This window comes from Helobdella robusta (genome assembly GCF_000326865.2).
Source record: "Helobdella robusta unplaced genomic scaffold HELROscaffold_5, whole genome shotgun sequence".
In the NCBI taxonomy this organism is placed as follows: Eukaryota; Metazoa; Annelida; class Clitellata; order Rhynchobdellida; family Glossiphoniidae; genus Helobdella; species Helobdella robusta.
In genome coordinates, this window is record NW_008705254.1 from 2,108,008 (window position 1) to 2,124,306 (window position 16,299).

At 37.2% G+C, this 16,299-nt stretch overlaps 2 protein-coding genes across 2 annotated transcripts in view; both read left to right on the forward strand.

Moving 5' to 3' along the window:
• HELRODRAFT_186529 (hypothetical protein) lies at positions 1 to 12,834 on the forward strand (the record flags this gene model as incomplete). Its single annotated transcript, XM_009027201.1, has 23 exons — positions 1 to 142; positions 433 to 506; positions 1,218 to 1,295; positions 1,525 to 1,714; positions 1,813 to 1,978; positions 2,184 to 2,228; positions 2,431 to 2,539; positions 2,598 to 2,693; positions 2,808 to 2,900; positions 2,982 to 3,172; positions 5,114 to 5,183; positions 6,652 to 6,798; positions 7,153 to 7,223; positions 7,858 to 7,948; positions 8,427 to 8,579; positions 8,832 to 8,996; positions 9,251 to 9,312; positions 9,518 to 9,629; positions 9,901 to 10,003; positions 10,500 to 10,605; positions 11,232 to 12,094; positions 12,119 to 12,583; positions 12,609 to 12,834. 21 exons carry the CDS (start codon positions 1 to 3, stop codon positions 11,365 to 11,367), a joined length of 2,400 nt encoding a protein of 799 aa, XP_009025449.1. The 3' UTR covers positions 11,368 to 12,094; positions 12,119 to 12,583; positions 12,609 to 12,834.
• A 2,259-nt stretch (positions 12,835 to 15,093) lies between these two features.
• HELRODRAFT_189170 (hypothetical protein) overlaps positions 15,094 to 16,299 on the forward strand; it is a gene marked incomplete at its 5' end in the record, with an annotated part of 7,755 nt that continues 6,549 nt past the window's right edge. Inside the window, 2 exons of the mRNA XM_009027202.1 lie at positions 15,094 to 15,729; positions 15,843 to 16,003. Coding sequence (XP_009025450.1) covers positions 15,094 to 15,729; positions 15,843 to 16,003 — 797 coding nt within the window. The remainder of the gene's footprint in view (positions 15,730 to 15,842; positions 16,004 to 16,299) is intronic.

The window sequence follows — 16,299 nt, forward strand, 5'->3', positions numbered from 1 at the left end:
ATGGATGATTCAGCTGCACTTGGGAAAATCCAAAAGAGCCAGAGCATTTGTGTGACTGCTGGGACAGAAGGTAAAAAAATTGAGAAAGATTGCTACAGTGGCTGTGTCATTGGTGTCTTCACGAGTGGCGGTGATTCCCAAGGTTTATCTGGCAACTGAATTTCATCATTTCTATTCTGTTTCATTATTTTAGATTGTTAAATATATTGAATTTAAAGGTTTTGTGACAGCATTGGATCAACAGTTTTATAGCCATATGTAATTTAAATAACATTAAAAATACAATGAACGGCACAACTGATATCATAAGACTTTTTTAGTTTTCATTAATTATTTTAAATATGTACACATGCATCATACATGACAGTCACATATGGACTGATATTATGATAAAATAAAATAAAGGTTAACATATAACATCTTCACCTGAAGGTATGAATGCTGCAACAAGAGCCATTGTTAGGATGGGAATCTATGTTGGCTGCAAAGTCTACCTTATCAAAGAAGTTAGTCTTCGTTGCAATTGAATTATTTTCCATTTTTGGCATGTTGTTCATTACATTGGTTTTTTACTTGCAGCTTTTAAATGAATGAACTTTTATGTTCATCCGTTAGTTTAGATACATTGCCATTGAAAATTATTTTGGGAATGTTTTATTGAAACTGTTAGTTATCTCACATTAGCTTAAAAAATAAATGGATAAATTTCCTATCTTAAACAACTTAGACTTAAGAGTCAATTTTTTCAAAGCTGTTTGAAGAGAATAAATTAATGAAGGAGTGTTATAATAGGTAGGTGAAATGGTGAACCAATCAAATTGTCAGATGATTTAGTAAAGAAATGAACATTAGCTTGAATATATGTTGAACACTATATATTTGATATTTGTAGACAAATTTAGCTTCAAATATTTGAATTATAAAAATAAACGAAAATCTCTTCACATTAATAAAGTGATCATATATTTTTTTAGAGGAGGATATATCTTTGTTGTGAAACTTTTTTTTTGATTAAAAAAAATTAAATTACAATTGACTGGTTTTTTAAATAAACCAAAAAGATGAACATTATCATCATTACTACAAACAAACAAACAAACAAACAAACAAACAAACAAACAAACAAACAAACAAACAAATAAATAAATGATTGAACACATGAATGAATAAATGATTGATTGAACAAATGAATGCATGATTGAATGAATGAATTTCAGGGCTACCAAGGAATGGTTGATGGAGGGTCAAACATTGTTTTGGCAGATTGGAAGTCCGTGTCCAACATCATACAGTCTGTGAGTTACTCTTTCAAATTTGTTGCATCTTTAATATCTGATTTAGTTAATATTCACAATGTTAAACAAGTTCATTTTCATGAAAGTTGTTTACATCAGGTTATTAATATGCTATTCGTGCTGATCATTATCATCCACACTACAATCACCACATTCATCATCACCATTATTATTTTCACCACACACGTACACATGGACACCACATAAACTCGCACACACACACATACAGGGAGGTACCATAATCGGAAGTGCTCGATGTGCGGACTTCAGAGAGAGGCCGGGTCGCTTGCAAGCAGCATACAACTTGTTGGAACGTGGCATCACCAACCTCGTGTGCATAGGGGGAGATGGCAGTCTTACGGGGGCCAACCTCTTCAGAATCGAATGGTCCAGTCTTCTTGAAGAACTTGTTAAGACAGGTAGGCTGGCTGGCTGGTTGCTGGTTGGATTTGGAAAGAAATGAACCACACGACAAACTTGATAGAAGGGTTAACGATGATGTTAATGATGATTAAAGGTCGAATAACCAGTCAGAAAGCCCAGGAATGTGCTCATCTGAATGTTGTGGGACTCGTCGGATCGATCGACAACGACTTCTGCGGGACCGACATGACAATTGGGACTGACTCTGCTCTGCACCGGATAATTGAGGCCATTGATAACATCAACACTACAGCTTCCAGGCTGGTCTTTGTTTTCTAATATTTTTGTGGAGTTTTTATGATGTTTGATTGATCGTTGATGTCATGCTTGATAACGAGCTAGCAAGTACAATGTACAAACGATAAATTGTATATATTTATATATTAAAAGTATACATATATATTTATATGTACACTTTTTGTTAATTTCAATTCTGGTTCCATAGTTATAACATTCAAATTGCAGTCACCAGAGATGTTTTGTGATGGAAGTTATGGGCAGACATTGTGGGTTAGAGTTTTTTTAATTATATATATATATTTTTTTTAAACAAGGCTTCAATTCTCCTTTTATTAAAACCCAAAGCTATTTATATACTTATAGGACTATTTATATTTTTTTTTAATCCTATAATCGTTTCAATATTTTATAACTTATAATTTTTTCATTTTTCTAATTTTCGGCGACCACCATGTTAACGCTTCCACGACAGCTACTTGGCCCTGGTCGCTGCGTTGGCTTCGGAGGCAGATTGGGTTTTCATCCCTGAGAGTCCGCCGGAGAAGGGATGGGAGGACAAGCTGTGTGAGAAATTGGCGCAGGTTTGTTGGGCAGTTGTAATCTAAACGACAATTTTTTCATTTTTATCTTTTAAATCAGGAAAGAAGTTTGGGACAGAGGTTGAACATCATCATCGTCTCTGAAGGCGCCATTGATGAGGAGGGCAGGCCCATCACTGCTGACCAAATCAAAGATGTCTGTTCAAGTTTTTTGTCCATGTTCTTTGCCAATCATTTTCCTTACTGATAAATTATCTGAATTCATTGATGTTATTGACCAATATAATGTAATGAACATGAACTTTAACAGTTGATCAGCAAGAGACTGAAGTACGACACTCGAGTGACCATATTGGGCCATGTTCAGCGAGGAGGCAATCCATCCGCATTCGATCGCCTGCTTGTTAGTATGGGGTGGAAATAATTTGCCCAGAGAACTTGAAATCGTTCGACAATGATTTTAATAAATTGAATGCGCTAACAGGGATGTCGGATGGGTGCTGAGGCTGTGCTGGCCCTGATGGAGGCCACTCCCTTCACTCCCGCCTGCGTCATCTCCCTGAATGGCAACCAGATAGTGAGGGTGCCCCTCATGGAGTGTGTGGCTAGGACAAAGGAGGTTCAGGCTGCTATGGATAAGAAAGAGTTTCAAAAAGCGGTTGAGCTTAGAGGCAGGTGAGTCCTGATGATGGTTATTCTTATTATTATGATTGTGATGATGTCTATGATGATGACGATTACGATGATGACGATTACGATGATGATGATTGTGATGGTGATGTTAGTAACAGCATTTGTAGCATTGATTACGATGATAATTATGATGGCGACGTTGACATTGATATGGAAGATGATGAGGACGATTACGACGATGATGACTACAATGATAACGTCGACGATGATGAGGATGATGAAGATGATAACTGTTTTCAGGATGGTAATGATCACTACGTCCGATGATAATTATTATATTACAATGACGCTAACAATGACGATGAAGATGATAATTACAGTGATGAGGTCGACGACGATGATGAGGATGATTATGATGGTTATAGAACTGGTTAACTTGGACGTTGATGATAATGATAATAGTAAAAATGGCAATGATGCCACTCATGAATGCAATTTTGCAGTGATATCATTATAACTTGGGTACGTCGACATATCATCATTATCATGCGTGATGGATAGATTAACGATGATTAAGATGGTGTTTCGATTTGAAGATGGAGACGAAGAGCCGTCGTTGATGTTGTTTTTGTTGAAATTTACCTTATGTTAATGAAACATCGTATGAGCGTTGGAAGTGTACGACTATCTCTATATATCTATCTATCATTGACAGATATATAGTCTAACTAGCAAATTAGTTTTTGCAGTTTATAACTTCAAATTTACGGCTATGGCAGTTTTATAGAGAAAGTATTTTTTACTTAACTGTACAATACACTGTGTACCTGTACAATTAGTTTGTTCGTTCTGTTCGTAGCAAAATAGTAACTTTTTCGAGACTTGTTTGTGCTGATTTCTACAGCGTTCTAATCCAATATTCAGTTTCAAGCTGGCAACAATATATGTTTATTGATTGTTGTTTTAATCTTCAATGCTTTCAGTTTATTTAAAGATTTTTGAAAAAATTCTGAAGTATTGGAAATTTTTTTAGCACAAAATTATGCACTTTTTTTATGAAATATTATTAATCGGCTTTGACTTTAAAAACAACCTTCAAATGGAACTCTCTACCTCCGTCTCTGACTACTTCTCCTACGAAGTTCAATGCGGACCTCAAGACCCAACTGTTTGTATTAATAAAATTCATTGAGAAATTTTGTTGAACATCGCAGAAATGGCGCTTTAAAAACTTATTGATTGATTGGAAATGATTGATTGAAATGTTAAAAGGCCTAATAATTTTGATGTTGTTATCGTGATATTGATTTGCATTAAACACGTACCCGTGATGTTTAATTAGGAGCTTTGCAAGTAACGTAGATGACTTTTTGACTCTGAACAAAGCCCAGCCATCGGGGCACATACAGCAGGTAATGTGTGCATTTGCGCCCATCTGGTGGTGTCTGTTAACGTTAATCTCGATAATTAATAGTAGCAGTAGTAGTATTAATTAATTGTAGTGCTATTAGTATTGCTAATGATTGTAATTACGAACATCATTAACGATGCTCCCAGTTTTGAGTTCTTATTTGTTTCAGTTGCTGTGTGATCAACCAACCGATAGTTCACCAAATTTTGTTATTTCCGTCAATCATTCTAATTTAAAGAATTATTTTTAATTATTTTGAAAAAATTCTTTGAAGTTTATCGTTTGAACAACCTTTTTTTTATTTATTTAGATCTTGTTATTCACGATTGCAATTCGAAATTATTCACTTGTTTCGCTGCCTGAGTGTCGTTGTTGCTTTACGCTGTTCAGTTCACAACTAATAGTACGATTCCCTTCTGTTTTGTGTCTGTTGTTTATTTTTCAATAGATGCTAAACTGATCTCGAATCGTTATTTTGCTGTTGTTATTTTCAATACACTTGTTTCTAACAAATAACTTATTTAGATTTTTTTCCTACTAAGACAAAATTTTTGGTTTAATAATTGCATCAGAGATTTTGTGGCCAATTTGGAATCATTTCGCACACTAGCTAGGGCCAGAGCACCGAAGAAAGCTTTCTGTGTTAGTATGAACGTTCAATATAATCGTAATAATATCTAAACGTGCCTTGTTCTTATTACTTATTGATTGGTAGAAATAGAAAGCATAAAACTATTTTTTATAAACAAAAATGTGGATTCGAATATTTTAAAATATTAGAAAAATTGTTTTTAAAGAGGGAAATTCATTTAAAATCTGAAATCTTTGTGGAGTTCATAGAGGAAATTTTGTATCGTCAAAAATTTTTCAACATTTGTTAAATGTTTTCATCAATTAATCAAATAAATAACCAATGGTTTGAAAGGTATCTCGCATCGTTATCATTTCGTGATGACCTGACCTAGTTCGAATACTCTATCTGATACACAAGAACAAAGATGAGATGTAGATGATACGACGTGGAAATACCAATTTTGTGGTATAAAAATTTAATTGCAATAAGGAAGGAACAATATGTAGGTAGCTGTATGAGTTAGAACTGCCTGATAAGAACAATTAGAGCATCATGCTTGAATGTGGTTGGCTACCTTTCGATTTTATGATTTTTCTTCAAGTTAATGCACCAATTTCGTTTAAACATCACTTATTTGTAAGATCCTTTAAGGCGTTATGTTAGATTATATCGCCAGTCGTCATCGCTTGTTGTGGATGCATGCATGTTATTAATCATTCATCAGCGCATGCTTGCCGGCTGCTTTTTTTTGAGTTATAATCATTAATGTACCTTATTAACTTAACCATTTCAAATTATTTAAATTATTATTCAATCATCTCAGTTGAATAAACAACATTTTCATGAGTTTGATTTTTGGCATCAAGTTGTCGAAGAGTCCAACTTTTTGAATGATCGAGGATTTTTTCACCAACTTACTATACCAAACTATCTTGTCATTATTCTTATTGTTTGACCTGTTAACGCGTGTCAGTTAACAACAGTAGCAATATAATGCTGAAATACATCAACGTTGATAATAAATGTTGCTACTGATTAACAAAATTTCAACTATAATTGATGCACAATGCCCTGAATGGTTTGGCTATCTCACACGAGTCAAAAAATGTAACATACTGCATGCACTCTGTTCTGCTTCATTAGCTTTACATATTTTTTTGTTTCATAGTCACTATTGCTAATTTTTACCATTTTTTAGAATAGTTATTTTTCATTTTTTTTTTCAAAATTAAAATAACATTAATCAATTTTTTCGCTAACACAGTTGTCATCATTAGTTTCATCATATTGTTCAAACTGTCTTCATGATTCTTCTTCAATTATTATCGTGATCGCCCTGATCATCACTGTCACGTGACCACCAGTACCAAAACTCAACGACATCATCGTATCAACGCAGCATCAAACAACACGGCATGTAGCCAGCAACCCACTAACACAATAACACTACAGTAACATGAGATCACATCACCATCATCCCAGCAACACACATCACCACACCTCAACACAACAACTTAATACAACACGACACCACAGACAGCATTCAACCTGGCAGTTGTGTTTGTTGGTGCACCGGCCTGCGGAATGAATGCAGCCGTTCGTTCCTTCGTTCGTATCGGGATCACCAAGGGGTTCAGAATCCTTGGCATCAAGAACGGATTTGAAGGCCTCGTCAATAATGAGGTCAGTTGAGAGGTTCATAATGAGGTCAGTTGAGAGGTTAGCAATGAGGTCAGTTGAGAGGTTAGACTAATGACAAGAATAGCGGTGGTAACTACAAAGGTGTGTTTAACACAGCGTTGTATGTGTTAGCGACGAGCGATTTAGATATTTCAAAACACATGTGTTACGCCATCGTGATATGTAAATGAATGAGGGATGGTGCATTTATGTGGCTACACAAACAAACACTACATACAATAAATATGCATGCATCACTTTTATCTAAGTGTAACTTTCATTCTCAATAGTTAATTCACTCGCATGCATGCATAATTGTATATTTTTTGAACTGGACAACGTTGTCCGGTTGGACAGGTGGTGTCATTGTCATGGACTGACGTTCATGGATGGTCCGGTTCGGGAGGAGCCAGGTTGAAGACTAACAGGTGGGCGGGCGATCATCGTCATCGTGACGTTGATGTTTTTGATGATGTTGATGTTGATAATGACGTTGTTGTTGTTGATATTGATGACGTTGTTGTTATTGTTGTTGTTGAGGTTGATGATGTTATTGTTGCTATTGATGTTGTTGTTTCTGATGTTGTTGTTTCCGATGTTTTTGTAATTGATGATGATTCGATTTTGATGGCAATAAAAAAGCTGGTTGATTTTAGAGTATTTTATGCTGATGATGAGCGAGTCGGATGTTGAGACTTCACGTCCCCAGAGTTCTGTCTTACTGAATCTCAGTTGCTTCATTGTCATTCGTTTCAAAATAATTGGTTGATCACTGATTCATTCATGTGTGTATAGATAGATGAATGGATAATTGGATTGATTGATTGATAGATGGATGGTTAAATGATTATTGAGGTTGATTGATGTTCAGGTTGATCTATTGACTGTTGGATCAGTGAATTGATTGGTTCCTAAATTGGTGAGTGGATGGATTGATTGATGGATGGGTTGATTGATGGAAGGATGGATTGATTGATTGATTGATTGATGGATAGATTATTTGGTGGATGGATGGATTGATTGAAAGAAGGATGGATTGATAGATGGATCGTTGACACTCAGGACGACACCATCGAAAGTTGGATTGGATCGTGTAGCGGATAAATTGCGACATTTCAGCATCCACGGTCTCCTTATCATTGGTGGATTCGAGGTTCGCCACTATTTTTCCGACTCATTTGTTTATTTAATAGGCTATTTGTTGAAGGTTAAAGGTTACTTACTCTCTCTTTCTCTCTCTCTCTCTCTCTCTCTCTCTCTCTCTCTCTTTCTCTCTCTCTTTCTCTCTCTCGCTGCGTTTGCTTCAGAGGTTTCAGCGACAAACGCACACAGCGTATATGAAGAATACGCGTGCAAACCACGCATCATACACATTGCATATGATAGGCGGAGTTATTTTGTTATTATTATTATTGTAATAATAATAATAATTATTATTATATTATTATCATTTTATTATCACATATTCTCGTTCGCTATGTCATCGTCATTATCGTTTTAGTGTTTTATTCATTCTGTTGAGTAATTCGTCTTCATCTTTGCAATGCTTATGTTATTCGATTTTTTTTGGAAATAATCATCATCACTACCAATATCGCTATCATGATCGCCATCATCTTCGCCATCATTAGGCATTTGAGAGCATCTTGCAGTTGACGGAAGCTCGTTCAGCGTACAGAGAGTTCTGCATACCAATGTCCATGGTGCCCGCCACCATCTCCAACAATATTCCTGGCACTGACTTCAGTCTCGGATCAGATACTTCTCTCAATGCTATCGTTGAGGTTGGTTGTTTGGCTGATTGGTTGGTTGGTTGGCTGGCTAGCTGATTAGTTGGTCGGTTGGCTGGTTGGCTGGTTGGTTGATTGGTTGGTTGGTTGATTGGTTGTTTGTTTTTTACGATTGGTTGGCTAGCTTGATGGGACAACTGGTTGATTGAATGGTTTTTTTATTGATGGATAATTTTGAAACTCATTTAAAGTTCTGCCCGCCAATAAAAGTTCACCCAAACTTTCTCCTGATCTTCCTGCCAACAGATAGCAGACCGCATCAAACAATCTGCCTCAGGAACTCGCAATCGAGTGTTCGTGCTGGAGACGATGGGTGGACACTGCGGCTACCTGGCCACACTCAGCGCCCTGGCCAGTGGTGCTGATGCTGCTTACATCTTCGAGGAACCATTCAACATCACCGACCTTCAGGTGCGCTGGGCTGTTTTCCTGTTGGAATAACCTCTTTGTCGCATCGTAAACTTGCACGTGATTAGGCTGCTCTATCGATAGAGCATTTCAGAAATATTTTTTTGTAAATTTGGTCGATTTTTTGGTTTTTAGTTTGTTTGCTTGATTGATTCATTATTTCCTTAATTAATTTATATATTCCTTCATTTGTTCACGTACTAATTCATTCATTCATTCATTCATTGACCGGACTAATTAGTGTTTGTCTGTTTTAGGGAGATGTGAATCATCTTGCATCCAAAATACGAGGGGGTGTCAAGAGAGGCATGGTCATGAGGTTGGTCGGTTGGTTGGTTGGATGATTGGTTGGTTGGTTGGTTGGTCGGATGGATAGATGAATGGTTGGTTGGTTGATTGGATGGATGGTTAGTTGGTCGGATGGATGGTTAGTTGGTCGGATGGATGGACGGATGGATGGATGGATGAAAAGATTGTTAACGATATTAGTAGAGCGTCAACCTCATTGAGAAAATTTGCTGCAGAAATGAGAAGGCCAACGAGAACTACACGAGTGACTTCATAACACGTTTGTACCAGGAGGAGGGCAGGAACATCTTCCAGTGCAGACTGAATGTCCTTGGTCACATGCAACAAGTACGTCATCATCTCCTCCGCTTTACTGATTGGTCGGATCAGTCGGCTGAGTAATTGAATTGACTCGATGGTTGTGTGGTGATGTTTGTGACGTAATAATGACGTTGCGGGCAGAATGAGGCTGGTGTTGGTTCGTAGAGTTTTTTATTTTGAACATGTTCTTCTTGCATGATGTATTACGCTCGCTGATGACACAAATGATGATGATGATGGTGATGATGATGATGATGATGGCGTTATCGGTGGATAACTTGGAAACAAACGAACTCAGGGTGGTCAGCCGAGTCCATTCGACCGCAACATGGGAACGAAGATGGCCGCCAAGTGCGCGGAACTGCTAGCCAAACAAGTCGAGGAGAACAAAACACCAGAAGGTCCTTCATCTTCCTATGATAATTACGATGACGCTGATGATGATAATTATGATGACGATCACCATGATGATGATGATAATTATGATGACGATCACCATGATGATGATGAGGAGGATAGTTATGGTGATGCTGACAATTTTTTTATTTAGCACCGGAAAAAAGAAGCTTTCAATAATCGCCCGAAAATGGAGATAATATACTTTGAGTTGTTGAAAAATAGCGCTTAGTGATGATAATGCTTATCGAAATGATAGCAATGATTAGATCGACGATGAAGATAGTGATAATATTGTTAAGAAGTAGCATCGTACTTCCAACGTTATTAAAACTCATTAATCAGCATTAATACAGAATGTCACCACTACGCAACTACACCACACAACCGTCACCACACCACACAACCGCCACCACACCACACAACTACCACCACACCACACAACCACCACCACATCACACATCAACCACAAAACCACACCGCACCACCAAAACGGCACAGGAAGCGTCTTCACGAACTCCTCAGACACAGCCACACTGCTAGGCCTGCAGAAGAAGAGGAGTCTCTTCACGCCAGTCCTCGAACTTAAAGAAAAAACTGACTTTCAGTCAGTTTGGTTTGCTCTTATTTCAATATTTTCTTCTTAAATATCGGATGTAGAAATGTTTGATGGTAAATTTGTTGAGCGTCAAGTCTGATAACTCTTGATGTGTTAACGTGTTTTTATACCGTTATTTCGAGAGGCTGTGGATAGTTTGGAGGTTATTATTCTATTAATTAAAAAGAGAACAAAAATTTACGCCCAACGTGGGGCTCGAACCCACGACCCTGAGATTAAGAGTCTCATGCTCTACCGACTGAGCTAGCCGGGCTTACAATTTATAATTTTGGGCGTGTTGCTTTTGATCACGTGGTTGTAGCGTTGCATTGTTATTGAAATGCTCTAAGGTTTCATATTCCCGAGGTTAATGTTTGTGCTATCCTTGCTGACGACAATAACAATTTTCAAACAAGCTATATCATTTATCACTACTACCACTATTACGACTTTTACTACTACTACACAACAACGACTACTACTACCGTTACTACTACTACTGCTGCTGCTGCTGCTTCTAATACTACTAGTACTACTGCGCTACTGCTACTGCTGCTACTACTGCTGCTACTACTACCGCTAATAATAATAATAATAATAATAATAATATTATTATTATTATTATACCACCACAGACATCGCATATCGAAGGAGGTGTGGTGGTGCAAGTTGCGGCCACTACTTCGCATACTGGCCATGCACAACAGCATCTACGAGGTCGAGGGACAGGAGAACGATGGCTTCGATGACCTTGATAAGTTGTATTTGTAATCATCACGTGATGTGGTCATCGTCACGTGATGTAGTCATCGTCACGTAGTGTGGTCATCGTTACGTGGTGTGGTCTTCATCGTCACGCGCTGTGGTCATCGTCGTCACGTGATGAGGTCATCGTCACGTGATGCCATTGACGTACTTATTATTACTTGGTGTAATCATTACGTAATTATTATATTATTGCAATGTAATGTAATCATTTTTGTAATGTACCCGTAAAAAGCGCTTTTATTACATGGTGTAAACATTACTTGATGTGTATATATTTATATTTTATTCGTTTATTCGAAAAATATCTTCTTAATAAATTAACGAATTTGTTTAGTACATATTGAATTTTTCGTTGAAAATGTATTATTTTTTCACATGAATGTAAATAAAGTTTTATAAAAACTATAGTTGCGTTCAGTTATCAGAAGCATTTTGTTTTCAAAATTTTTATCAAAAGTGAATGTCTTAACTTTTTATTTTTGCTCTTCGGATTGATAAGAATCATGAAAAATAAAATTTTAACAAATAAAACAAACCGTTATAAATGCATGTTATAAACGCATGCTATATAAAAAAAAATGTTATGTTACGTTATGTTGTAAAAACGATGCTATGTTAAAGTTATAAACATTTGTTTAACTTATTTATGTGTTATTTTCGTGTTTAAATATAAATATTGATTGAATCAACCATCTCCTTGTGGATGTGCGTGCGTGCGTGTGTGTGCGTGGATGAGAGAGAGAGAAAGAGAGAGAGAGAGAGAGTGAGTGATCCCAAATCGTCCATCCGAACAAAGTTTTTATTATTTTTGTTATTTTGCATCATGATTTTTTTTTTTTCAATTTCTTTCAATCAAACTGCATTCAGTTGAGTATTACAATTTGATCTTTTGATTTCCATAAGTTGATTATACTTTTTGTTTGCATATTTGAGACAATTTTTTGTTAAACAAAATAAATAATAATCGAATTATTGTTGTATTAATTATTATTATTATTTTTGTTGTTATTATTGTTATTATTAAAATTCTGCTGCACGTCCTACCAGACTCGTCATGGTCTCTCAAGGATACAAACATTCATACATTACTGTACAAACGTACGCATACATATACAAACAAAGAAACACACATACATACACACACATACATACATACACACATGCATGCACACATACATAACACGCACCCAACCAGCCGACACTTGACTTTATAATTTTTATGCTTGTTAAGCGTGCTACGTCACTAAGCATCTTCTGTTGTATAAATAAACCACACTGGATTATTATTATGTAATTTGATGACGCAACTTGCACCATCCGTCGTGAAATACAACTTGATGATGTCTTCTTGCGAGATTTTACTTACAAATGCCAAATTCTTTTTTAACGTTTAATGATGAGGTGATAGTATTGTGCTTGGAATGATCAAGTTTTGTAGTGCCATTTTCAAGTTTGTGAAAATTTTCAATTTTTAATTGAATAATAAACAATTATTATATACAAAGTTTTTTTAATTCTTGTCTGAAAACGTTCGGTCAATCTTCTTTTTTACAATGTATGGTATGTAAGGATTGTTTAATTGTACCATTCAAAACGATAGTAGAGTTACTCAAGATTATAAATGAAATATTCATTGAAGTTCAGTACTCTAATTTATCAGTAGAAGATGCAGATGAGTTGAATAATTCTGAACGAAAGTACACATGCAGCTAATGGAGCTGTGAATGTTTATTCACGTGCACACATCCACTTCAACAACACGTACCTTACCTGTGCATTCGAACCAGGTTACTGTAGAAGTAGGAGCAGGCACTCGTCCATTTACGCCATTTGGTCGCACATTTATGATTATTCACCGATCACCCGTCAAATAAAGGTCGTAAAGACTTTGTCTTTTAATTTAAAAAAATGAAGACTCGTTCGTCCTAGTACAACATAAATACGCCACTGGTCTGTTGACGGTCAAGTTAATTAGCAATCGTTCTAGAAATAATTTATACGTTCTTATTATGCGTCTCACAAACAAACAAGATTTAGATTGGTTTGGGTTGTTGTTGTTGGGTTGTTGTTGTTGGGTTGTTGTTGTTGAGTGGTTGCGTTGTTGTTGGGTTGTTGTTGGGTTGTTGCATCCGCTTTAAATTTGTTAATTTGTTTTTTTAACAATGACAGGGCATAGACAGTGTATGCATACACATACAAAACACACATACAACCTATTTAACATTTCAGTTAGTATTAAAATACGCGGTGCTCACAAGAACTCACGCACACACACACACACACACACAACACTAACATAACAATGCCTTTGTATTTTGTGCGTGTGTCAAAACGTGAACAGAACAACTCAGGCAACACACTACTGATCAACTCCGATTTCAACCAGATGAAAGTTGATTGTATGAATGCTTGCTTAGTATACAAGGTGAGTGTATGAGTTCAAACATGTTTCTCTCTCTCTCCCCTCTCTCTCTCTATCTCTCTCTTTGTGTGTCTCTTTGTGTGGTATGTGTTTGTGTGTGGAATGTGTGCGCGTGTGGTATGTGTGTAAGGGTGTGAAAATATCCATGCATGCAAATATACATGAGTGAGTGAGTGTTTTGTTTGTTTGTGTGTGTGCGTGAGTGTGTGCATGAAAGCATGCATGTGTGTGTCTTAAATGCAGTGAGTGGAAATATTATATTAAATGGAGCCATGTTCCATGTGTTTGTATAAACAAAAAAAAGGTTTAAATGACTTTTATAAGTTTATTCAATTTTATTATCGATTGATATTTTGATTGATCGATTGATTGATATCGATTGTTCGTTTGCGTTAAGAAAGCTTGCGGCCATGCAAAATGTTAATGAGTGTATATATTATTTATGCATACGTGTGTGCGCTGAAACAACATTCGCCTCAAACTAATTGACTTTCTTGTTTGCTGATGAGCAAGTCAAACTTATTAACTTTTTTAATAAACGAACAACAAAAGATTCTAGTAGGATTTAGATAGAAATATGGTTGGCGGCAAAAAATGTACACACGCACACACACACACACACACACACCACACACGCACACACACAATACTTATCGAGCAATTATTACTAATGTATTTAAAAGATATTAAATGTATTTAAAAAAATATTTAATAATGAAATAAAGCTCAATACAAAAAAAATGTAATACAGTGCAATATAATACAACACATGTTTGTGACTTTAGAGACGTTTGTCACATTTGACTATCATCTATCTGTTTATAGTTTTATCTGACATACATACATACATACATACATACATACATACATACACGTTCGCTCAGCTGGTGTCGGCTTTCACATTTTTAGTATTTCGCTAATTTTTAGTAATATTTCTGGTTTTTAAGGTTTTTGTTGCAATAATTTCGGTTTTTTTGGTGTGGTTTTTATTGGTTGTCGCTTTTTTGCCCTTTTTCAGATTAGGTTCCCGCCGTTCGGTTGGTTTTTTAACTTTTGTGGTCTCAAATTTTTAATTTTAGCTTTAACATACTTTAACAACAGCTGTGGGCTTTTACAGCTGCACCGTACAATGCTCATTAATATTCATTTTTGTTCTCTCTGTTTCATTCCCAGTTTTTCTTTTAATTTTTAAATTTATTTAAATTTAAAATTAAACCTTTTTATTTTCACCACAATTTTATTTATTTTATTTTATCACTGTTCACACGGTTTTATCTACTCGCTTTTGATTTTATTTCGTTGACGTAATGGCACCGGTCCTATACCAATGCACGGTTTGTTTAAATCATTATAAAATAAAACCGGACGGTAAACTATATCGACATGGAGGCAAAGTGAAGGGCCAGGAATGCCCTGGTTCGTTCAAGGCAGCCGACCAGCCTCCGGCTGGTTCATCTACTTCCGCGCGACCGCCGCTTACCGCTGCACCTGTCATCAACCCTCATGTTGCTACACGCGGTTCTTCGGCGTCGGTCTCGGAGAGTCCCTCCCAAGTGGATTTTTTTCATGTTTTTGACAGGCTGACGGTCGTTTTGAGGACTGCCCATCTGTATGATCACGTTCCCAAACCGTGCAGAGACAAGGTATCTAAAGCATTGTCGGCTTTATTGACGGCCGTTTGCGATGATCCCTGCGACGCGGCCTATTGGTGCAGGCTCCAATGTTTTTTCGCATTTGTTTTGTTCAAGCCAACCAGGGGCGGTCGCAGGACTAATCAAGCCAATTACGTTATTAAACGGTTGGCCGAATTCAGTTCGACCGAGGTCGAGTTTATTGTGGCAAGCTTCAACACTGACCACAACACCAAACCGCGTAAGCACAATCCAAACAGTTGGATTAGTGCAGTAACCACTCGGATTGAACAGGGCAGTCTCTCGGCGGCCGTCAGACTTGCTTGTTTGCCCGCAGGCCTGGCGGAGAGCTCGCCTAGACACTCGCTAAACTCAAAGCTATTAATCCCAGTGCTCCATTGAACAGACGAGCTTTCCCCGCGCAGGAGCCGTCCAATGGTCGCGTTTCACCAGCCCAGGTGTTGACGGCTTTAAAGTCGTTTAATAATGGTTCATCGGGAGGCCTTGATGGCTTGAGGCCTCAGCACATAAAGGATTTACTTTCCGGTCCGACGCCCACCGATGAATTGTTAAATAACCTCACCCGGTTTGTAAATTTGTTGTTATCTGGGGTCTGCCCTCCCGCGGTTAGCCGTTTCTTTTTTGGGGGCCGTCTGGTGGCTTTAAACAAAAAAGATGGAGGGATCAGACCCATCGCGGTGGGGATTTCTGGAGGAGGCTGGCCAGTAAGTGCGCTCTGGCGCTAGTGTTGGAACAGGTCAAAGCCAAACTCTATCCTATCCAATTGGGCGTCGGCGTGAAAGGTGGTGCTGAGGCGGCCGTCCACGCCGTACGTGAACTGATTTCAGCACTTCCAAAACAGTGGGGATTCTTTAAGATTGA